We start from the raw sequence: 25,060 nt of genomic DNA on the forward strand, positions 1-25,060 counted from the left end.
ATCAACTGAAATGAATTCTGCTGCTGTGCCTGTGCAGTTAACCCTGATGGTTACCAAAGATCTGTCCTTGGGCTCTTCATATTTATATTTATTTTTGTCTGTGTGCTGCCCCTTGACAGCAACCTTAGCAGTCCTGAATTTGATGACACCAAATTCTCACTTGACTCCTCTTGAACCGATCAATGACTATGTTTCCAAGCATTGAAGTTCTATTTAAAATGAAAGTTTCTACAATTGTTTAAGGGTGATATTTTGCCATACTTTTTGAGATTGTTGCCCTCTTTTGAGATAGATAATTAATTGAGGGACGTGGCATTAGTGACTGCAGAGCAGTTACAGCTCCTGTGGAAGGTAGAAACGTATCTGATTACTCTTTCTCTAATGCTGTTGGACTAAGTACGTGGGGACGCGTGACAAAATCTAGGCACTCTGATATCTTGCTAACCAGGCTTAAGGAATGCTATTGAGTTGAGGTGACCTGCTTGCACAGATAGAATCCTAACTGTTTAAGTCACAACCTCTGGAAGAGAGAGAAAGATGAGGGAAAAGAAGAACCTCCTGCTTTCTGGATTGACTTAATGCTGTAGATCTAGTGCTCACATTTTTGTTTATTTTTATTTTCTTTCCACCGAAGAGATTTAAAACTTGCCCCAACTTCTGAAGTATAATCCTTAAACATCTCAAATATTGCTTTTTTTAAAATCATGAAACAGTTCAATTTTGAACTAATTTACTATGAATTAATGATTAAAGACAATACTTTTTGTAACTGGAGAGTATGCATTATGTAACAAAAATGTTTGAAGGTACACCTGCTGTTGTTAAGATGCTAAACTTTTAAAATCACAGTAGGCAAAAGTTTTCCTTGGAAAATATAGGTATATAAAAGCTGCAGGATTGGGAGCCCAAGAGTGTTTAGCCTGACTGAAGAATTATAACACAAATACTGTGTGCCCTGACATATGAGAAAAGCACAGATGTGTTCCTCAGTCATTAGCCATGCATTACGCCTCATTGAAGACCCGATTTCTCAGCCCAGCTAGCAGTATCTGTCATCTACAATCTCAGCAGCAAGATGAAAATAAGCACGGAAATAAGGCAGTCTTTGTTCTGCAATGGGAGCATCACCAGCAACTAACTTGTGAACAACTGCTAGATGGATTTACCCATACGGAACAAGCACTCATTTACTTAGCAAGGGGGAGATGCCTTCATCCATTTGTGGACAGCAACGTTGTACTTGATTCTTTCAATTTAGAATATATTTAGCTCTGGCAACTCAGGCAGGATAAGGCTTAATGTACCTTTTAAGGGATTTAATGTTGTTTATTGCTTCATTGTTATGAATGTATCTTCAATGTAGTTTTCCAAATGGTGACTAAACTTTGCACAAATCTTGTTGGAGGAGCAGCAATGGAGATCTTGTGATCTTAAAACAAGAACAATATTGAAACTAGTGGTTAATTGTTAAACTCTTTAAATGCATGAAAGTAAATAATATTTTTTCACTTTAACACATATATAAACAGTAAAAACACAATGCTGGAGAAACTCAGCAGGTCAAACAATGTACTTTATATAGCAAAGATAAAGATACATAACCAACGTTTCGGGCTTCAGCACTTCAACCAGGTATAAAAATTATAGGCAGATGTCCAAACAAAATGGTGGGGAGGGGCAGGGAGAGGAGCACAGTATATAAACAGTATTGGAAATATGAAATTCTTCAGAAGATTAAATTTGTTTAAACATTCTTCTTCTTAGCTTGAATTTTAACCTTCCTTTCTCTGAATCCTGAAATCACAAATGAAATGTTAAATGGCAAGTTCAGTTGGTCTCGTTTGGACAACTTTAGAAAAGCAGGAGCCTTGGCTGGTCTTGTTTTTGCCATCTCACTGCCAAATGGATGCAGTCCGAAACTTGAACTGGACATTGGGAAAGGGATTATTTTGATTTGTGCATTGAGCCACTGGAGCCATCCTATAACAGGATTCATAAAATGCAAATACCTTTAACAATTTCAAGCTGCTCCAGAGGGCTATCTGCACTGAAAGCTCCCACAAACAAGTGTTGCCATCAGGTATTCGGTATTTTGATGCTGGTAATAAATCATTAGCCAATATGTCAAAGTAAAATACCCCTGATCTTGAAGGTACACTAAAGTATGCTTTTTGTCCACATAGAGATTGATGGTCTCCTACCTTGCTGCCCTGGAGGTGAGAATTTTGCCATTAAGCTACAATTAACCATCCTTGAAGCTCCTCATAAGCAAGACTGTGATGAAGTGTTTTTCTAAGTGACTGTTAGTAACCTGGTTAATCCTGATACTGGCCATTATTTCAAATTTAGAGAATGATATGCTTTAAAAACAACAATTAGTTTAGGAGAAACTGGATGAGCTCTTGTTTTCACTTCTCCAATTATATGAAATATCTTTGCGATAAACCTTGCAATCTAATTGATGAAAAGTAAAAACAATGTTGTAGAAACTCAGCTGGTCAAACCATGTACTAGCAAAGATAAATATGTATAACCAATGTTTCAGGCTTGAGCCTTTCATCAAGATATGGACCATATGTGGGCAGGCCTCTGAACAGGGTGGTGGGGCGGGGGAGGATTTGGGGCCCAAAAGCAGGAGGTAATAGGTGGATAAGGGAGCGAGGGCATACCATCAAACAGGGGAAGGAGGGATCATCTGTGGAAAAACAGGAATGAATGATGTTTGAGCTTGTTTTAGAAAATGATATAGCACTAATTCTATGCAATAAAAAATATATTGACCAAGAAGCAATCTGTTAAACTGGCAATAAAATGCATAAATTAATATCAAATTAAGTAGCAAGAAAACAAGGCATCAGTATATAGTCCACTGTAATATCATTTGGATACTACTGAAAGCAGCTGCTTAAGGGACTCTGGCTTGCTGAACTAATATAATGTTGGGATGCACAGTATGATTTCCATTTATTTGAACAACAATCCCCTTATTGAACTACTTGGCTGAATTGATGAGCTCATGAGGAGAGGACACTATGTTGAGTATGGTTTTTGGCTTGGTATTATTGACGTTCAGTGCGTGGTCCAGAGCAGCCATTCTCAACTTTTTTTGGCTATGTCCCCCTTGAGATTGCTTAAAGTTTATGGGTATCTTCCCTGTGAAGCAATCATTTTGTTTTTTTTAGATCAACTAATCCAGAAGTCAAAAAAGTATTTTTGTTGTGCAGTGAACATTATCTTAATAGTAACTCCTTCCAGGTCATGCTTGCATGTACTATTTGATGTTTAGACACAAGATTGAAGGAACTGACAGCCAGTGAATGAATTAGATTGCTGTAATCAAGCTCAGCTGTGTGTAATTGTATAAATTATAGGGATGTTTCCTCTCCATTTTGAAAGAGGAAAGACTCAGACTTAGAATACTTCATGGCTGAAGTTGCATGTCATTTTCACACCCATTTGGCAAGTAAGGTGTTCTCACTGAAGCTAGATTAGTGCCAGTAATTTGTAACATTAAGTATCTAAAGATCAGTGAGTGGCATAGTTTAACATGCAGACTTCATGTTTTATACTTCACTGCTGGACAAAAGAGTTTTTTTTCGTAAATTTCAAATTTTACATTATTTGTGAAAATGCTTGACAGCTAATCACCTTTGTTGACCTCACCAAAGCCTTCGACACCGTGAGCAGGAAAGGGCTTTGGCAAATATTAGAGCGCCTCGGATGCCCCCCACAGTTCCTCAACATGGTTATCCAACTTCACGAAAACCAACAAGGTCGGGTCAGATACAGCAATGAGCTCTCTGAACCCTTCTCCATTAGCAATGGCGTGAAGCAAGGCTGCGTTCTCGCACCAACCCTCTTTTCAATCTTCTTCAGCATGATGCTGAAACAAGCCATGAAAGACCTCAACAATGAAGACGCTGTTTACATCCGGTACCGCACGGATGGCAGTCTCTTCAATCTGAGGCGCCTGCAAGCTCACACCAAGACACAAGAGCAACTTGTCCATGAACTACTCTTTGCAGACGATGCCACTTTAGTTGCCCATTCAGAGCCAGCTCTTCAGTGCTTGACGTCCTGTTTTGCGGAAACTGCCAAAATGTTTGGCCTGGAAGTCAGCCTGAAGAAAATTGAGGTCCTCCATCAGCCAGCTCCCATGACTACCAGCCCCCCCCCCCACATCTCCATCAGGCACACAGAACTCAAAACGGTCAACCAGTTTACCTATCTCGGCTGCACCATTTCATCAGATGCAAGGATCGACAACGAGATAGACAACAGACTCGCCAAGGCAAATAGTGCCTTTGGAAGACTACACAAAAGAGTCTGGAAAAACAACCAACTGAAAAACCTCACAAAGATTAGCGTATACAGAGCCATTGTCATACCCACACTCCTGTTCGGCTCCGAATCATGGGTCCTCTACCAGCATCACCTACGGCTCCTAGAACGCTTCCACCAGCGTTGTCTCCGCTCCATCCTCAACATTCATTGGAGCGACTTCATCCCTAACATCGAAGTACTCGAGATGGCAGAAACCGACAGCATCGAATCCATGCTGCTGAAGATCCAACTGCGCTGGGTAAGTCACGTCTCCAGAATGGAGGACCATCGCCTTCCCAAGATCGTGTTATATGGCGAGCTCTCCACTGGCTGCCGTGACAGAGGTGCACCAAAGAGATACAAGGACTGCCTAAAGAAATCTCTTGGTGCCTGCCACATTGACCCCCGCCAATGGGCTGATATCGCCTCAAACCGTGCATCTTGGTGCTTCACAGTTTGGCGGGCAGCAACCTCCTTTGAAGAAGACCGCAGAGCCCACCTCACTGACAAAAGACAAAGGAGGAAAAACCCAACCCCAACCAACCAATTATCCCTTGCAAACGCTGCAACCGTGTCTGCCTGTCCCGCATCGGACTTGTCAGCCACAAACGAGCCTGCAGCTGACGTGAACATTACCCTTCCGTAAATCTTCGTCCGCAAAGCCAAGCCAAAGAAGAAGAATATACAATGGATATACAAGCCTGCAGATGCAAGCATCTGAAGCAAAATAAGAATCTGCTGGAGGAACTTATCAGTGGGAGAAAAAAATTTGTTGATGCTTCAGGTCAGAAACCATCATTAAGACTGAGAGTACAGAGAGAAAGTGGTCAATATGAACTACAGCAGGTCCTCACTTAATGTTTTTGATATATTCTTGGAAAGTGAAATGACATTAAATGAAACCAGTGTTATAATTGCTGTAAAATACGATTGTTTTTTTTCAACAACATTATAATGAAATGATGTTCTTCAAGGACTTGCTATACTGGCTATCTCCCTTTCACACTGGTTATCTCTGCTCAGCGCTCAATTTTGATGAAGGATTCTGATCTGAAACACTGACAATTCTGTCTCTCCTAATGATGCTTTTCTAGTAGACTTTTTTTGTGTATAAAATAAAGTGCATGTACATCAAGAAAAGAATTTTCTGTTTTCAAGTAATAGTAGAAAAGGTCATTTTAAAAAGGAAATTCTGATAAGATCTAAAGAAAGTTTGAATAATGTTTAAAATCTTCCATCGTCTTTTCTTTTCTCTTTTTGTCTTCTTTCAAGTCTTAGCTAGATCTCTTATTGCCTGGTCTCTGCCAGTGGCAGTCCACAAGTACTCACCAGTAGGTTGATGCAGTGAGCCTGGAAGATGGCCCATCTCTTCCTGTGGGGATACACCAAACAGCAGTATTCTGGCCATATTTGCCAAGAGATTGAATTGCATGCCATGTTCAGTACACAACATCAAAGAAAGCTTAATTTTTTGCTGCTTAATAAATAAGTAGCTTTACAACAATCAATTTGATTGAGGAAAAAAAATGGCAGCGCTGCTATTGGTGGAGACCCAGGAGAGCAGAGTCACAGTGCTGCTCTGAAGGGATCACCTACCTGATTCTCATGCCAACAGTTCTGTAGCGGTTTCAAATGGCCTGTTAAAATCCTACAGCCACAGGGTCTGAGCCACTGATAGTGTGCCAATGCTCGGCAGTGGTCACTAAAGATGGAGATATGAAGAGAATAATCTCTATTGAGGAGGAGAGGCAGTTTTTTTGTTTTTTTTTAATATAAAACCAGCATGGCTTAATATAGAACTGATCAAAATTGGAGAAAAGAAACCAGAAGAATTTATATATGTGGGAATCAAAATCATTGGTTGCTGATAAAGACACATCACTCTTGAAAAATTTACTTAATGTTTGGAATAAAATAGATCAAGATATTGGTGGAGGGTCTTTATCACCTAAAATGCCATTGATTAATCCTCTTTTGTTTTTTTTTTCCCCAAGAGATCATCAGTTCTAACTATATGGTATCATAAAGGAATTGTTGATGTGGAAGACTGCTATGAAAGTGGACAATTAATGTCATTTGAACAGTTAATAAACAAATATGCTAAACCACGTAATACTCTTTTTTTTGTTATTTTCAATTAAGGGCATATTTGAGAGAGAAATTAGGGCAACGATGTTTTTGTCTAATTGTAGGAGCGGTATATATAAAAAAAATTGACATATTTGTTATTACAAGTGGGAACTCCTAAATTAGGACTGTATAGATCTAGGCAGAGATGGGAAACAGATTTGAATATTATGATAGACCAACAAATTTGAGAAAATTTATGTAACGATCCTGAGACTGATACGATTAATATAAGGTATAGATTAGTTCAATATATTTTTTTTAACATCATTTATATCTTGTACCCTAGAAGTTGAATAGATTGAAATCAGATTTATCAGATCAATGTTTTGGATGTGGTGAGGATGTAGGATCTTTCATGCATTCAATGTGGTCTTGTCCAAATGTGAAACCCTTTTGGGTGTCTATGTATTTTTTAAAAATAAGTTACAGGAGTTGTTTTTCCATTAAATTAGTCTTAGCAGTAGTGAGAAAATGAATTACAATTACTTGGAAATCATACATATATTTTAACTTTACTAAGGTGGCAAGCTGAAATTCAAAGTTGTATTGCTTTGGAAAAAATTACTTATTATTTAAGAAATAAATACTCTATTTTTTACAAATCTGGCATCCATACATTCAAATAATGGGATTCAATTTGTAGTGATATTCTTTTATCCCTCTAGCCCGGAAGAATTCTCCTCTGTATGTTAGAACTGATGAATTGTACTGCACATCTCTCTGTGCAATCCAAATATTTTTTTTTTACTTCCTTTTTCTCTTTTTTAATACCTATATAGTTTTTTTTTAACTTTTTCAAATTGTATATATTTTTTTCTTTTGGGGGAAGGTTAGTTGGGAGGGAGGAGTGAAAACCATGTATGTAATCAATTTGTTCCTTTTTGATATCTATTATAATAATTATAGTTACTGCATGAATGAATATTAAATAAAATACTGGAAAAAAGGAGAAGCAGAGGAGAGGACCGTAAGGGATGGTGACCACAGTGGTGTGCCAGTTAGGGGCTTAGCGGCTCAGGGACCCACAAAGGCTGAGGGTGGTTTGTGGTCAGGGGACCTGCATGGACTCCAAGCTGCTGGAGACTGGTCCATGGGAACCAGGTATTGAAACTGGAATTCGAGAGAGTGCTGAGGGTAAGAAGGGCTGCTGAAAGGCTTTGAGTGCTGAAGGCATCCTCATTAAATGGGAGGTTAAGATCTGGAGCTCAGGATGCCGATGGATCGAACAGGAGTCTATGCAGCTGCAGAGGCTGCTGGAGGTGAATCCACCATCACTTAGTGACTCTGAAGGGACTCTATTTTTGCTCCTTTATCTTGTCCTGAAAGGTGACATTAATGGTGACTCTTCTGCCTTGCGGCAGGCAGAAATAAATTTCATGTTATATTACTTGTTCTGTACATGACAATAAAGGAATCTTAAATAATTTATGGGAAACTCTATCAAAACAATATAATGGTGTACACAGTTTGAATTGTTTTAAAATGATTCACTACCCTTTTTCTTTCCCTTTCCCACCTGCAACCTTCTATCATTTCTTCCCTCACCAGTTCTGAGGTGGACATAATATGGTTGCATGATTTGTCCAATGACATTGGAACTCTTGAACTTTGCACGTGTGCGTGTGCGTGTGCGTGTGCGTGTGCGTGTGCGTGTGCGTGTGCGTGTGCGTGTGCGTGTGCGTGTGCGTGTGCGTGTGCGTGTGTGTGTGTGACCATTGAATGTTGGTGGTTGACCAACACCCATATTGCAAGATCTACATTTGAAATTTCTTGACAGGTCCTTTCAGTGGGACAAAGCAGGTTTAGATATTGGAGAATGAGCAATGTTAAAGGTATGGGAGAGAGAAATAACATAACTTGTTAGAGCAGGCACACTAACTCACAGTGTGAAACTTGAGCAGTTGAGGCATTCACACTGCCAGTATAATTAAAGCACATTTTGATTTTTAAAAAACTCTTATAATGTCTGTGTTTTTCTTAACCTTTTTTTCTCTCCTATGGAGATGCAGTTCCTTTATAGTCAGGGTGGGACCATGTACCTTCCAGACTGCTTTAACACCTCATGTTGAGCTTTGTAAGATTTGTCTGTATTTTTAAATAAGGCTTTATTGCATTTTAAATTGCATTTAAATTGTACTTGCATGAATTGAGGCAAATTTTTTAGAGGAGGAGAAAAGAAAAAAATTGATGATGACTAACTTGCCTAAGTGAGTTTCATCCATTTTCTGAGCTTTTATAGGCGGTTCCAGTGAAAAATTCTGACCTGGAATTTCATCCTTCCTTCTGACATGCAGTAAAAGCATTGGAGCGAAGTTTGCCTTTACAGTTTGCAGTAGATACAAAAATATATTTTGTCCTTCTAAATGTGTGCACACCCATGGGTGGGACATACTGCTCAAGTCCAGTTTTGTTTCTACCCGATTCTGCACATACTCTTCTAGGTTTTAAAAAAAAATGTGATTAAAGGTAATAGAGAGAGGGGGACCTGGGCTCAGAAAACCAAACAGTGGAGCAACTTTAGGTGGGCAACTTCCTTTCTTATCTGCAGCTCCACCAATTTTTTTGTGCTTTCTGCTAACTTACCAATCATATCCCCATCTACCTCTATACTTTGCCTTCTTTGACCCAGCCAATTCTGAATTTATTTCACCAGTCTTTTTCTGATCCTTTGCACCATAACTTTCTAGACCAGCCTATTGTGTGGCACTTTCCTGAAGTTCCTATAGACAACATATTGCTTTCTTCAGTCACCCTAGTTACCTCCTCAAAAAAATGATCGACACTCTCTCTCCTGCACAAAACTGTGTTGATACCTCCAAATTAGTTTCTGTCTTTCTCAATTAAACGTGTCCCTCTCAATCTTCTGTAACAACAGTGGAAGGTTCACTGGCTGCAGTTATCAAGCTTATCCTTGACGGCAAACATCTGCACTTTTTCTTTATTTTCAGTAAAGGAGTTTGTTTCTTAATCTCCAGCCTGCCTTGGATTTGACAATATAAAATGCCTGAAAGTTCTATGCACTTGTGCCATAATGAAGATATTGAATGTAGTGTCCAGCACTAGAACAGGCCCCTCACTCTGATGTTTCTATTGATCCATGATGTTTTATAGCGGTCCTTGAGGGAGGCTAGTGCACAAATTGCAGGGGTTCAGGCAGAAATTTTTTAAATGTCCTTGGCTACAGGTGTGGTGCCAGAGGATTGGAGGGTAGGTCATGTTGTTCCATTGTTTTTAAAAAAGGCTCCAAAGGTAACAGTGAAAATTGTAGGCTGATGAGCCTGACATCAGTAGTAGATAAATTATTGTTCTAAGAGATCGGATATACTATTATTTGGATAGTCAGGGACTGAATAGGCATAATCAACATGGCTTTGTGCATGGTAGGTCACGTTTAACCAATCTTAAAGAATTTTTCGAGGAGGTTACTAGGAAAGTTGAAGAAGGAAAAGTAGTTAATGTTGTATATATGGACTTTAGTAAGGCCTTTGACAAGGTCCTGCATGGGAGGTTACTCAGGACGGTTCTGACGCTAGGTATTCATAATGAAATAGTGAACTGGATTCGACAATGGCTGGACGGGAGTAGTGGTGGAAGGTTGCTTCTCAGATTGGAGGCCTGTGACTCGTGGTGTGCCTCAGTGATCGGTACTGGGACCATTGTTGTTTGTCATCTAGATCAATGATTTGGATGATAATGTGGTAAATTGGATCAGCTAGTTTGCAGATGACACTAAGATTGTAGGTGTTGTGGACAGTGAAGAAAGCTTGTAGATGGATCTGGACCAGCTGGTAAAAGGGGCTGAAAAATGGCAGATGGAGACAAGTACAGACAAGTGTGAAGTGTTGAATTTTGGAAAGACAAACTAAGAAAGGACATGGGGCACTGAGGAGTGCAGCAGAACAGAGGGATCTGGGAATACAGATACATAATTCCCTGAAAGTGGCATCACAGGTGGATAGGGTAATAAAGAGAGCTTTTGGCATATTGGCCTTCATAAATCCAAGTATTGAGTTCAGGAGTTTGGAAGTTATTTGGAGGCCAAATTTGGAGTATTTGTTTGCAGTTTTGATCACCTAACTATAGGAAAGATATCAATAAGATAGGGTGCGGAGAGATTTATTAGGATGTTGCCTGGACTTCAGGAATTGAGTTAAAGGGAAAGGTTAAACAGGTTAGGGTGCAGGTCATTGGGACTAGGAGAAAACGTTTGGCTAAAAGGGCTAAGGTGGCCTGTTCCTGTATTCCATTTTAAATGAATTCCATTTGCCTTTACATAATCCATATCCTTTCATTTTCTGCTTGGTAATATGTCTGACTAAATACCTCTTAAAAGTTGCTATTGTGTTAGCCTCCAACATTTCCCCAGTAACATGTTCCAGGCACCTACCACTACTATCTCTAAGGTTCACATGTTTGTCATGTTGTAAGCAGTCAAATAAACAATCTAAACCTGTTGAAGAAGGTGTTTGTGGATGATATCAACAAGGATACAAGTACCTCAGGACACATGATCAGTATTCTGGTCTTGTTTCATCCTTGAATGTCAAATGTAAAATCAAAGTGGGCCATACTGTGGAGTGTTGGACAAACGTTTGAGCCAAGTAGTGAGTGATACTAAACTGTTTCCAACCTCAACCTTTGCTGAAGCAAAATGCAATGTCTTCGTATTGCTACAGATTTCAAAATGGGAGCAGTGGATAATATTAGTGGTGCATGTAGATGCCAAAAACATTAAACCATTTTGCCATAAAGCTGAAGGAAACCTAAACGTTTATATTGAGCAGAAAAATAACCAAAAATCAATTTAATTAGTCTGGGGAGGAAAAAAAACAAATTTCAGCATGCAATTAGTTGATGCTCTGCCGACCTACAATAAATTACACGACCATACTTCATTATTCATCTGCAGTATTTTGATTTGACTGGAGATCTCCAAAGGTATACAATAATTTTGTTGTTCCAGGTTGATTGGGATCTATCACTACTTGATGCCGAAATGGCTTCTTCCATCTCTGTTGATCACATTTGGTTGTTTGTTCCGTCTCTGTCTATCCTTACTTTTTATTAAAATATACAGCACTATTCCCAAACCAAGGGTTTGAAAAACAAAATGGATGTAATAGATCCAAGTTGTAAAGTCCAGTTCTTTTTCATGAAATAAGTGTTCTTGAGTGAAAAAGGCATCTAGTCTACTCCTGTACATTGAATCTGGAAGGAGTGATTCTGTATTCCCTAGAAATTTTTTCATTGCAATAAAAACTCTGTTTCAGTTTTGCATTCTAGCACTGGTGATTATAATCTCTTCAAATTCCTTTTCACTTTCAAGAGAGATTTCTTATTACATTTTGCATTTTCCTTGCAATTACCTTATTTTAAACTATGGTCCTTTCTCAAAATCTGTGCCTTACACAAAAATTTTCTTGAAATCACATTCTCTCCAAATGTAAAATCTTTGCATCAGTGGTCACGAAAATCCATTTGCTTCACCAAAGTAAATTTTGGAGAAGAGAATACACTGCCCTTGCCCATATGGTTCCACTTCCACAATGCAATGTGGCTGACTTCAAATCAGCCAGTGAAATGGTCCAGTTGACTCCTCAGTTGGGCAAACGCAGTAATGGACCAGCAATTGAAGAAGTCAGCTCACTTCCACTGGGGGGGGGGGGGGGGGGGGGTTTGGTGAAATTAGGAATGAGCAATAATCTTCATCCCATAAATGAAAGTAAAATTAAAATTGAATTGTCTGAGGTTGATGAATCAGTGTTCTAGCCAATCTCAGAGGTGCTTTATTACAAACATCTACTGGTTTTTATATGCAACCATTTAATAAAATAAGGCAATTGGATCCAAAAAAAATTAGCTTTGTAACAGGACAGGGTGAAGGTGGAGGGTTTCTATTCTGATTATTGTAAACTAGTTGGTTGTTTTTTTCCAGAGCCCTTGCTGGTTGCAATATACATGAGTTTGATAATGAGGGTAGAAGGTGTGATTAGTAAAGGTGCAGATAATGTGAAAAATTCTGATGTCAACATAAGCTACATACAATATTGATTACTGGTAAATTGAACAAGGTAATGGAAGAATTAATTTAATCTTGATAAGTGGTAGGAGGGGGGGGTTACATAAGAGTTACCAAAGGTTGAGGACATATTACCATGAATAATAGGGCCTGAGTAAGCATTGAAGGACAAAGGGACTTTGCTATACAAGTCCAAAGATCCTTAAAGGTGTCAGCACTGGGTCATACGATGGTGAAGAAAGCAAATGGGATGCGTGGCCTGCCGAGTTTCTCCAGCACGTTTTTACGTACTGCACTAGACCGCAGATTCTGCAAATTTCATGTTTCCCTCCATGTGGAATGCTTTCCTTCATTATCTGGAATATATAAGCAGGGAGGTCTTGTAACATTAAAAAGCATTTGTTAGACCATGGTTGGAATATTGTGTGCAGTTCTGGAGAGTGTACAAAGGAGACTCACCAGAATGATGTAATTGTGAGGAAAGACCAGTTAGAGTATATTGTCCTCCCCAAATTTCCCTCAGAAATCCTGCAGAACGTTGAAAACTCCCTTGATGCTTTGTCCTAGTTTTATAGGTTCTACTCCAACTTTAACATTGTCATGGATTATTTAGGGGAAGTAAGGATTAACTTGTCATTTCTAACATGTTACCTTGTATTTCCCTCCAGATTTCAAACTGAACGGCCTGCGTTAAATGTGGCGATATTCCCATTGCTACACGAAGGACTTGCTGATGTCATCCGGGATGTTCCAATGATGCACTTGGATGAAATAACACTTTTTAAAAGTCGTGTTGCTGAGGACCCTCTACACCTCTGGTGGTGATAAGATCACCAAGGAGGAAAAAGATCTGATTGCTGTGGTGTTGTGTACTCCTGCGTGTGATCATCTTCTTGAATCTACTCTGCCTGTTGTTGATGCTGTCATTTAAAATAAAAGCTCTGTTTATTGTGAAAACTGTAAAAGTGGCAAAAGTTTGGAAAGCTGCATAAGTGTTTTGTATTTTTTTTTCATTGCTGTTTTCCTGTGAAACTTCACAAAATTTGGGTCAGCGCCAGAAGTGATGGATTTTGTGTCACAAGTTTTATGTTGTGCCTGCTGTAGTCATCATAATAAGATTAGGACTCAAAGCCAAGGACAAGTAATAATCCATCAGCTGTCAACCTGTTGTGCAGTAACTCTCCCAGAGTAGTGTTCCATTCTGTTTTAAGAGTATTGTTTCAGTAAATTGTAGGCTTTGGTTCTACTTTTCTTGGCTGATCTTCGTAAAATCTGGATGCAACCAAGTTTTTCCCTGTACTCTCATTAACTGCTGCTTTTCTGGACTGTGCATGAACTTCAGCAATTCTTCAGCTCAGATTCTTTCAATGAGAATCATTCTAGTTCTTTGCACACTTCAATGTTTATGTATGTGTGTGCTTTCTTTTGTGTGATTAAATAGTCAAATTAAATACACTTCAAATGTGCTCGGATGAGTGTTTTGAACTTTCTTGACATCTGTACTCTCCTTACTAAGTATATCACTATCTGTTTGGCAATCTTTATACTATATATATTTTTTTTAAAAAGGGATTTTAAGTAATGATCCCTCATTAGTGCTATTTATACATTTGTGGAGGTTACTGTTAATTTCGAACACCAGAAAGAATCCATGAATCCATTTGTCCCAACTGGTTCATGCCAGTATTATATTCACATGATCATAACTGAACATCTTCCACCTGCTTTTACTGAACTACTGAGTATTTAATTTATTCCATTCTCCTTCAGTGTCTACTAGTGTTGCATATTTCTTAGTTTCCTGTGCTAAATACAATTTATTTCTGAATGCTTGTGCCGAACTGGTTCATTTTATTTCAATTTTTTTTCCCTTTTAGCCGAATTAGCATTTTATTGACTTGTTTTTAGCTAGGCTTGCTTGCTAAATTGTTTATTTGGCTATTCATCTTCTGCTCCAAGAACCTGTCCAAAGTCAAAAATCTGTCCCTCTGCTAAAAAGTGTGACTATATTTCTTTGTATGATGTACAGGTGTGGAACGACTTGACCAATAAAGAAATAAATTTTGGTGCTCTTGTGCTAGCTAAGATGAAAACCCCAAGCCGTTTAGACCAACCAGTTTCCAGGTAAGATCTTTCAGAGTAATCCCAAGTGGTAGTGGAGAAGGCAGCAGTGGTATGCAGCAAATGCACATGAGAGATATCTGGGGCAGAACAAGTGTCCATGATGATGACTATATCTGCAGAAGGGCATCCAGGTCTAGCTCCTTTCAGGGAACTGGATGATCACTTGGGAGGTGGTGGGGTCATAGAAGCTATAAGAAGGCAGTATCACCCGAGAAGCAAGGGTGACTGCTTGGAGAGGGCAGGGAAATAGGCAGTCGGCACAGAGCATCCCTGTGGCTGCTTCCCTCAACAATAAGTATATTGTTTTGGATACCGTTGTTGGGGGACAAGTTGTAGTGATCAGGTCTCTGGCCCTTTGGCTCAGAAGGGAAGAAGAGGGCAAGTATAGTGAATGGCAATTTGATAGTGTGGGGGGGGGGTAACAGACAGGAGGTTCTGTGAATAAGATGGAGACTCCTTGATTTCAGATCAAGTCCACAGTACTCTCAAGCGGGAGGGTGAGGAGCCAGATGTCATGGTCCATGTTGGTGCCAATTACATGGGTAGAAAAAGGGATGAGATCCTGAAGATGGAATATAAAGAGTTAGGGAGGAAGCTAGAAAGGAGGATATCAAGGGTGGCAATCTCTGGATTGCTGCCTGTGCCACAGGCCATTGAGTGCAGGAATAGAAATGGCACAGCTGAAAAGTTGGTGAAGGAGGCAGAGGTTGCACCTGAACATGTTGGGGACTAATATCCTGGTAGGCAGGTTTGGTAGAGCAGTTGGGGGTGGTGTAAAGCTGTTTAGCAGGGGATGGGAATCAGAATGATAGGGCAGAAGGTACTCAAGTAGATGCCCTATTCAGCAAGATTGTGAAGAAGGATAGGGTGACATGGGCAAAAATGCAAGTGTAAGATTAAGGATTGAAATTGGTGTACTTTGGAAACAAAATTGAAAAGGGTGATGAATACAGCGCTGAAGGTCTCTTATTTAAATGCCTGCAGTATAAGAAATAAGGTTGATGATCTCATAGCCCAGCTGGGCTATCATTGAGTTGAGGCTGAAAAAAGACCACAGCTGGAAATTAAATATCTGTGGATACACAATGTATTGGAAGGACAGGAAGGTAGGCAGAGGGATGGTTCTCCTGGTTAAAAAATTGAATTGCATCTTTGGGGAGAGGAAATATTGGATCAGAAGATGTAGAATGCCTGTTTTTTTAAAAAAAAAACTGTAGGGGTAAAAATACCCAGATGGGAGTTGTTTACAGGCCTCCAAACAGTAGCCAGGATCTGACGTGCAAACTAGAGGGAGATAAAGTAGGCATGTATAAAGTGCAATGTTACAATTGTATTGGGGAATTTCAATATGCAGGTAGATTGGGGGGAAAACAGGTTGGTGCTGGATCCCAAGAGAAGAAATTAATCAAATGCCTTCTTAAAGCAACCTGTGACTGAACCAACCAGGGAAATGGCAACTCAGGATTGGGTCTTGTGTAATGAACAAGAGTTGATAAGGGAGCTGAAGGCAAGGGAACCCTTTGGAGGCAGTGATAGAATTCATTGTGCAGTTTGAGAGGGAGAAATTAAAATCAGTGATGTCAGTATACTGGTGGAATAAAAGGGACTACAAAGATATGAGAGAACCAGCGGAAGTTGATCAGAAAGGTACACCATCAGGGAGGATGGTAGAGCACCAAATGACTGGAGTTTCTGTGAGAAATTGGGTGCAGGACAAGTATATTCAAAAAGAAGAAATATTTGAATGGGAAAAAAAATAGGTACAGCTGGCCGAAATGAAAAGTGAAAGCCAAAGTAAAAGGTCACACAAGGAAGCAAAAAATAAGGACGTTTTTTAAAGGCAACTAAGTAGGTCATTAGGAAGTAAAAGATTAATGTTGAAAGGAAGCTAGCAAGTAATACCAAAAAAGATACCAAAAGCTTTTTTTTTTAAAAAAAAAGTATATTAAAAGTAAAAAAGGTGAGAGTAGATATAGGATCAATAGAAAATGATGCTGGAGAAACTGTAATGAGAGACAAGAAAATTGCAAAGAAACTGAGTATTTTTCATCAGTCTTCACCATGGATGACATTAAAAGTTTGTCAGAGAAAAGAGATGAGTGCAGTCACGATCAGCAGAGAGAAGGTGCTTGAAAAGTAGAATGGACTAATGGTAGATAAGTCTCCTGGACCAGATGGAATGCACCCAATAGTTCTGAAAGGAGAAGCTATAGAGATTGTGGAGTCATTGGTAATGATCTTCCAAGAATTAATAGATTTTGGCATGGACTGGAAAATTGCAAAGGTTACTCCATTATTTAAAAGGGGAGGGATGCACCAGAAAGGAAACTTTTTAGTTTATAGATGATACAATGATAGTTGGAGGGGAAAGTAGTGCTGAGGAAACAGAGGCTGCAAAGAAACTTGGATTAGGAGAATGAACAAAGAAGTGGCAAATGAGATGCAATGTTGGAAAGTGTGTGGTCATACACGTGGGTAGAAATAATAAAAGTGCAAAGTATTATTTGGATGGGAGAAAGTTTAAAAATTCAGGAGTGCAAAGGGACTTGAGAATCCTTGTGCAGGATACCCTAAAGGTTAAACTCCAGACTGAGTCAACGGTGAAGAAGACGAATGCAATGTTGGCATTCATATCTTGGGGAATGGGATAAAAGAGCAGACATGTAATGTTGAGGCTTTATAAGGCACTGGCGAGGCCTCACTTGATGTATGGGATACAGTTTTGGGCACCTTATTTTAGAAAGCATGTGCTGGTATTGGATAGGGTTCAGAAGAATTATTCCTGGAACAAAGGGATGAGCATATGAAAAACATTTGACAGCTCTAGGACTGTTCTTGGAGCTCAGAAGAATGAGGGGTGGGTGGAGCCTCGTAGAAGCATTTCAAATATTGTAAGGCCTGGACAGAGTACATATGGCAATATTGTAGGGGAGTCTAGATCAAAAGGGAACAGCTTCAGCATTGAAAGGCACCTATTTAAAATAGACATGTGGAGGAATTTCTTTAGCCAGAGAGTACCTCTGGAATTTACTAGCATAGACAGCTGTGGAAGCCAAACCATTGGGTGTATTTAAGGCAGAAATTGATAGGTATCTGAATAGTCAGGGTATCAATGGAAAGGGGTGAAGGCAGGGAGTGTGGCTGAGTGGATGAGTAGATAAACTCATGATGGAATGGCACAGTAGACTCGATGGGCCAAATGGGCTAATTCGGCTCCTATATCTTATAGTCTTATGTATCTGCAATTAAGACTAGTTTCCTTACTCCAGAATAGGGGAAGAGATGGGGAAAGTCCAGAAATGCACATTGGCATCCAGGTAATTACCACAATTTCTGACATCTACAATTGTAAACAAAGTATTTTTGGGAAGGGTAATTTTAACCTGTCGTAGTACTGCAAAGCTCCTGTTGGTTGAGCTGCTGAGCCATTAAATGTCTTTAGTTTTAACACCATCACCTTGGACATAACCAGTGCTTGTCTAATCACACCCAATTGAGCTACAATCCCTGGTATGTTTTGAACTATGGGAGGAAACTGAAGCACCCATGCAGGCCCGGAGACAATGTATAAATTCCTTGGAGACAGCGCCAAATTTGAACTTTGATCACTGGCGCTGTAACAGTGTTGCACTAATTGTGCCTCCCCATTTATTTTTAATCAAAATTGTTTATTTTGCAGGCTGTTTTATGATTGGATCATTTTTTTGATTTATAGTATAAATTACATTATAAGAAGAATCCATTTGGCCCATGGCTTGCCTGTGTCAATGGTAGCATTTATGTTACATCCATGTCTGCTTTGAACTTTATCATTTGTTTAATATTGGGTCCCTCAAGTAAACTTTTCAGTGCAGGTTCCGAATGAGATCTGGAAGCATGCACTTTATTTCCTTCTATTTTGTCAATATTCAGTCATAATTGTAAGCAAATTATCTCCTTGTATCCAATCTGGTGAAACTATAAAAAATGATCTATATTTGAGCAACTGGCCGATCTATTTATTTATTTATTTTATTTTACATCCCAAAATGCCAACAGTCAATTTCTCTCCATGGATGCTGCCTGTTTTGTTGAGACCCTCCAGCAACTTGTGTATTGTTTGTTTTGGGGCATCTGCAAACTTCTTGTTTGTTGAGAGAATACTTAACTATGCAAATGTGGAAGAAGTGAAAGGATGGTAGCCATAAGGAAAACTCAAGAATTCCTATGCTGAAGAGAATTTAAAGAGTTCTATCCCCTCTCAGTTTGTAGAGGTGTTTCCTTCTTTCAGTCATGAAAAGCCTCTCTCTCATCTTTCCCTCTACTCCTGTGCACAAAGGCAGCAAGCGTAATCCCATTTTGCCAACCCTATTCCACTTTGAAATCCTAAACATCAAATTAGCATTGATAACTAAAATTCCAGTGAATTGCTGAGTATTTTGAAAATCTGGAGGAAACAGACTTTGTTTGGAAGGTATTGTCATGTCAACTAACCCTAAGTACTGTATTTTAAACTATAACATGTTAATTGATACCCCTCCAGCTATAAGCGTGCCTGAAGTTTTTGCTGAACGTGTCTATGTGGAAGGTTATCTGTGACACCTGTGGCTGAATTTTCTACATCAGCTTGAACCACTTAACTGTTCTGTGATATTTTTTCTTCCACAAAATTCCCATCGTGAATTGCTGCATGTTACACAAGTAAATAGGACCAGATGTAGGTCATCTTCGACTTCAAGCCTGCCCTGCCGTTCAAATGATTATGGCTGAACTACGCTGGCCTAAAAACTTGTAAGCCAGTTCATAATTATATCTAATGATCTGGATTCCTCTATCAACCTGGGGCAGAGGATTCCACTGATTTATTCTTTTTCTATGGATCTAGGTTTTAAATGAATGTTTTATTTTGTAACTCTATCTCTATGTTTGTAACTCGCCCACATTCCAGCATCTAGCTTGTCAAGTCCTTGTAGGATTGCATATGTTTGTATAAGGCCACCCCTCTTCTAAACTTCAAGGTGTGCAGCCCCAAACTGTCTTGCCTTTCTGGACAGGATCATCCTTTTGTCTTAGAAACTAGCCCTGTGAATCCTTTGCAGTGGTTCTCACTCACCTACCACTTTAATATATCCCTATGGCCTAGTAAGAGATTACTTAAGGTGGTACGTGAGTGCGAAGGGAAGGTTGAGAATCACTGCTCTCGACCAAATTGTTACTGAAATATTTTGCTTGAGAGAAATTGTCATTGGCCCATTTCCTTTGGAGTTAATGAAACCGTGCACATAACGAGTCAATGAGGTACGATTAAAACAGTGGTTTTCAACCTTTTTCTTTCGACCCACATACCACCTTAAGCAATCCCTTACTATTCACAGAGCACCTATGGCATAGGGGATATTTAAAGTGGGATTTGAGTGGAAAGCAAAAAGTTAAGAGCCACTGCTCTAAGGGGACCAAAATTACACAGCATTCCTATCAACACTCAGTACAACGACAACAATATTGCCAAATTCTTAAACTCCAACCCCTTTGCAATAAAGGGAACTTCAACCGGTCTCGATGTCCTCATTACAGGAAGCACTTGCAGTTATTTTTGTATCCATTAGCAAAGTTTGAAACCTTGCATTTCATTCCTTCTTACAAGGTCATTGATGTGAATAATAAATAATTGAGGGACAAGAGCCAGTCCCTGTGGTACTCCACTAATTCCATGCCTCTTGTCTGAAAATTACACATTTATTCCAACTCTTTGTTTTTCATGTGGGAGCCAGTTTTCAATCCATGCTAATACACTTACAATATATTGGGTTTGTAGTGTGCGCACTACTGCAAAGTGTGGAAAGAAGACATGCAAACAAGAAGTCGAAGACTGATTTATTGCACTGGGAGCTCTGCTTGTATTCTCTCCCCGCTGCTGACGACAGGAATTACATCACAATAGCGCTGGCCTCGGATTGGTCAATGTTCCCGCTGTTGCTCGTTGTTTCTTGCCCTGCAGGTGGTCACCTGTGACGAAAGCCATTGGCCCCCGCAGGATCGGCGCAGTCACTGCCCTTGCCAGCCGTTTTGTGTATTGGGTCGCCCTTGTTGAATGCCTTTTGTAAATCTTAATGTACTACATCTACAGGGTCCTCTATAAATTTTGTCACATCTTCAAAGAAGTTGAAGAAATAGTCAAATTGAATTTTAATTTAGACACAGCAGGGCAATAGGCCCTTTTGATCCACGAGCCCATGATGCCCAATTACACCCAATCCCCGGTACATTTTGAAAGGTGGGAGGAAACCAGAGCAAATGGAGGAAGCCCACGCAGACACAGGGAGAACGTACAAACTCCTTACAGACAGTGCCGGATTCGAACCCCCATTGCTAGCGCTGTAACTGCGTTGCCCTAACTGCTAAGCTAACTGTGCCTCCCAACCATGCCATCAAACATAATTTACCTTTTCTAACACTGTTGACTACCTTTGATTATATTCAGCTGATGTAAATTATTATTTCCACTTTGATAATTGTGAGTCTTTTTGATAAACGAGTCACATTAGCTTTTCCAAACTGGTTAATATTTTTCAACACTCATTAAATTCCATTGTCTACCACTCTTGTCCTTGAGTGTATATCTCCATGAAATTTTCTAATATGTTATCCCTTGTATTGGGATTTCTGGAAGTTCTTTCCTGCCATTAGAAATGAGCTCATCTGTTATTTGAGATGTAATGTTCTTCGTGGTGAAGTCTGATGTATAAAAAAAGATTGAACGTATCTAACTTTGTTTTCTGTGTCAATTCAGAGGCCTCTTTCTCTAGAGAACTTAGATGCTTTCTTCCTTATATTGATCCATTGTAACTGTTTATTTTCTCTCAAATTCATTGTTTTAATTGAGCTTTTTATGTCTGATTCCTAAAACCTTCCATCAGGCTTGCCACTTCTACTTCCTGATTTAATAATGTCCTTGACCTTCATTGTTAACCATGGATAGGGCCTCTTTCTCATGGAATCTCTCATTCTAATTGAAATAAATTCCTTCAAAATGTTATTGGCCTGCTGGTTGAATTTCTGTCACTGTTCTTCTGCTGGCCTATCTGTTGTGATTTTTCCCAGTCCATCTTGGACAATTCCACCTTCATCTAAAATTCTATCATATTATCAGTAACTCCTCAGTGATCTTTAACTAGAAGTTATCTTTTTAATACTTCCTCTTTGCTTGTGATTTTGGTCCACCTAGATCTTGTAACATTTTGAAGCAGTCCCTGATATAAATGACAGATTCTTCTAATATATCCTTGCCAGTGAGGTTTGCCCAATCCGCATGTAGATTATAATTGCAGTTTCCTTCACACATCCTGATCTCTTTGACCCAAGAACCACAAAGATACAAGAGGTTTGATATCTCCTCTTAAATAATGAAATCTCCTTGGCTTCCAGAAACTTGTTGGAACCAGCCCAGATTTCAAGGTATTAAATAAATGAGCTGGTAATTCACATGCGACCTTCTCTGTTGTTTTAATCATTCTTGAAATTGCAATCAGATTTAATTGTCAATCCTATCTAAGTTATAGCAATTCCTCCCGTTGAAACCACTGGTATCTGTCCTTGAGATCAACTTATGCCATAAAGACTGAATGGCAAAGGGTCTATTTTGATCCCTCTTCCTTGATTGATTACAATGCACCATTTATAATAATTAGAACATAAAAATCTACAGCATAGTACAGGCCTTTTGGCCCACTGTGTTTTGCCAACCTAGTAACTGGCTCTTAACAACTGCCTAGAATTTCCCTGCTGCATAGCCCTTATTTTTTCTCAATTCTATTACCTATTTAATAGAGGTCTCACTTCTAAAATACTGGAAAACTTAATTGTCACGATTACAATTCCCTTTCCATATTATATATTTTTTAAGATGCTTTTTATATTAAACATTGTTTGTTTTAAACTGGTTTAGCCATTTATCTGTGAATTCTTGGAATTTGAAATGTCTTTGACGGTACAATAAATATATTTTGTACATTATTACTTTTACTTTAGGGCAGCAGCTTCTCGGTAGAGTTCATCTCTGCTGAAATTAGCGCATATATTTTCATATTTGTCCATTTAAGTGAAACAGAAAGATAAATCATTTGGTTAAAGATATTTTCCCATATGGAAATTGGTTATCTAGTTACATTTCATGTGATGACCATGTTGTTTGGTTCTGCTGTCTTTCTAATTTGATTACTGTAATTGGAAATCAAGTTTCAAGGCAGCTTCTGTTTAAGTAGAGACCTTTACATCCCACAAGGCACACCTCAGCTGTTTACCAGTCGTAGCCTAATACTGTTACAAAACTGAAGAGATATTTTTGCTGGAGCAGATGAATCACTTGCGAATAAAAAGCACACATGGTTAAGTCTAAAAGTGCACATCTTGCTACACTTAGCAGAATTTTTGTCTTGCTTTAGCAGGTTTGAAAATCATTATGCTGTCTCACAACCTAAATTATATAGACAAACTACTTAGGAATGCAAAGAGCTAAAGAGGGAGGTAATTTAGGGCCATGTAACAGACCTCACAGTTCAAACCCACAAAAGTTCACTTTCCATTTGGCTCACTAACATTTCTCATGTAATATATGCAACATATCCTGATTTCTGATTCTGTCTGTCTCTTCCACTTTTCGAGACGATCCATACCAAACCTACACCTTTATGTGAAATGGTTAAATGATTCATCCTCTCTTGCCAAAGCTGCTGTCTATGTCCCATTACTATCTCCTCAGGGGCCAGGTGAGTCATTTCTCAGGGTTCAACTTAAGACCTTGAAATGGTTCAACAAACCCCATTCTCAGTATTCCATTATATGAAAAACCTCAGCATCTTTGGACTTTTACTTCAAATGATTTATTTCCCTTATCCTTTAGTATAAAAACCATGAAGTAGAACGTGTTTCCATTGGCCGAGCAATTGGTGACCACATAACATAAGATTTAAATTGATCTTGCCAAGAGAAGCAGATGTGGGAATGAGAAAGAAAATTAACATAGTTATGATCTGGAATTCATTACCTGAAAGAATAATGGCAAGGAATACATTTTAAAAATGAATTGGATAAATAATTGAGATGGAGAAATTTGCAGGGCAATTGGAAAAAGGCTGGAACGTGGGTCACTTGTTTGGCTTATTCTCAGATTTGGCACATGGACAAAGGTTTTCAGAGCTCCTGTTTAGCATCATTGAATGCTCTATTGTTTTTTTTTCCTCAGGAAAAAAGATGCATTTCCTTAACATAATCTCAGCTGGGGCTGAAATGTCCTATGATTTATTGTAAACAACATCATACAAACCAAGGTATTAATTCCTTTATCTATTGTTTCAGCATAGACTATAGAGGTAACAAATGTACACTAATTAATTATCTTTACACATTGTACCTTGAGAAAGGCCTCGGGCCCAAAACGTCAGTAACCAAACTCAGGTAGGCAATCTCCAGACGTCTCCAAGCCTCAGGAGGTTTCCTGCAAATTTTTGTCTTCACGCAGCCCCACAGGTAATCTCAATGTTCGTTCCCTTCCTAAAGTTCCTCATCTCAGTCAACTCTGCTTCAGCAAGGTCACCTGATGCTTGTGATTTGGCAATGCTCATCCTCCAGATATTAAATGGTGCTGACAATTAGTCTTTTGAGTTCAGAAATCTTTCAAGATGTTCTAGCCTGTAGCCCGAAATGTAGGCAGAGGGTTTTTGAATCCAGGATGCCTCCACAGCCTGCCCTGCAGGCGCACTGAGAACCCTTGACTCTTTTTCACACAATGGGGAAAAAATATTCTTTCAATGACCTCTCAGCCATTTATCCGAACAAGGTCACATTCAGACAGGACAAACAAGAGTTGTATCTTTTTGTTGCTGTGAAAATATTAACCACATGATTTATGATTTATATGTGGATCTTTTTGTTTAAAAATACTCCTAACTTGTCTTTCTGTACATTGGAAGTCTGAAATCTCACTGTGATCAAACATCTGCCCATAATCAAATTATTTGCTGACTCTTCCCTTCCAATTCACACGTGTGAGGGATTCTATTTTTATAATTAAAACCAGGCCTGTTCCCAAAACTTCAGAGTAAATATTTCTTGTGCTTTGTGCAAAATGCCCTGCTTTAGATTTTGGGAGTTACCTCCTGATACCCTTCCATCCCAAAAATAGAAATGAACAAACTCATTTGTTCAATGTTTGAGGAGTTTTGATGAGATAAATGAGGAAAAACTATTTTCACTGTTAGATCACTGCTAACTAGAAAACATGAGTTTACAATAATCGACAAAAGCATTGGGGGAAGAAGACATTATCTGGAATGCATGATTGTAGAGCTTGTCGAAAGAACCAAAGACTTGTTCATCCAAACCAAGGCTTTTATTAGCAAAAGACAGGAGCTCTTCACAAGTGGCCGACCAGTCCGGAATGATCCGACCTGGCTAGGGACACAACCCTTTAAGGCCCAGACAGTAGGT

At 39.1% G+C, this 25,060-nt stretch overlaps 1 protein-coding gene across 5 annotated transcripts in view; it reads left to right on the forward strand.

Moving 5' to 3' along the window:
• fbxl18 (F-box and leucine-rich repeat protein 18) overlaps positions 1-23,901 on the forward strand; it is a 57,674-nt gene extending 33,773 nt beyond the window's left edge. For 2 of the 5 annotated variants that reach the window (XM_069906675.1, XM_069906674.1), the window contains exon 4: positions 13,141-20,281. In XM_069906675.1, the coding sequence (XP_069762776.1) occupies positions 13,141-13,297 (157 nt within the window). In that variant the 3' untranslated portion in view covers positions 13,298-20,281. Of the gene's footprint in view, positions 1-13,140; positions 20,282-23,816 lie in introns of those variants that run through there. The other 3 variants (XR_011347503.1, XR_011347501.1, XR_011347502.1) reach the window with 3 other exon arrangements.
• The last annotated feature ends 1,159 nt before the right edge of the window (positions 23,902-25,060 follow it).

The sequence above is a fragment of the Narcine bancroftii genome, chromosome 12 (assembly GCF_036971445.1).
Source record: "Narcine bancroftii isolate sNarBan1 chromosome 12, sNarBan1.hap1, whole genome shotgun sequence".
Taxonomy (NCBI): domain Eukaryota; kingdom Metazoa; phylum Chordata; class Chondrichthyes; order Torpediniformes; family Narcinidae; genus Narcine; species Narcine bancroftii.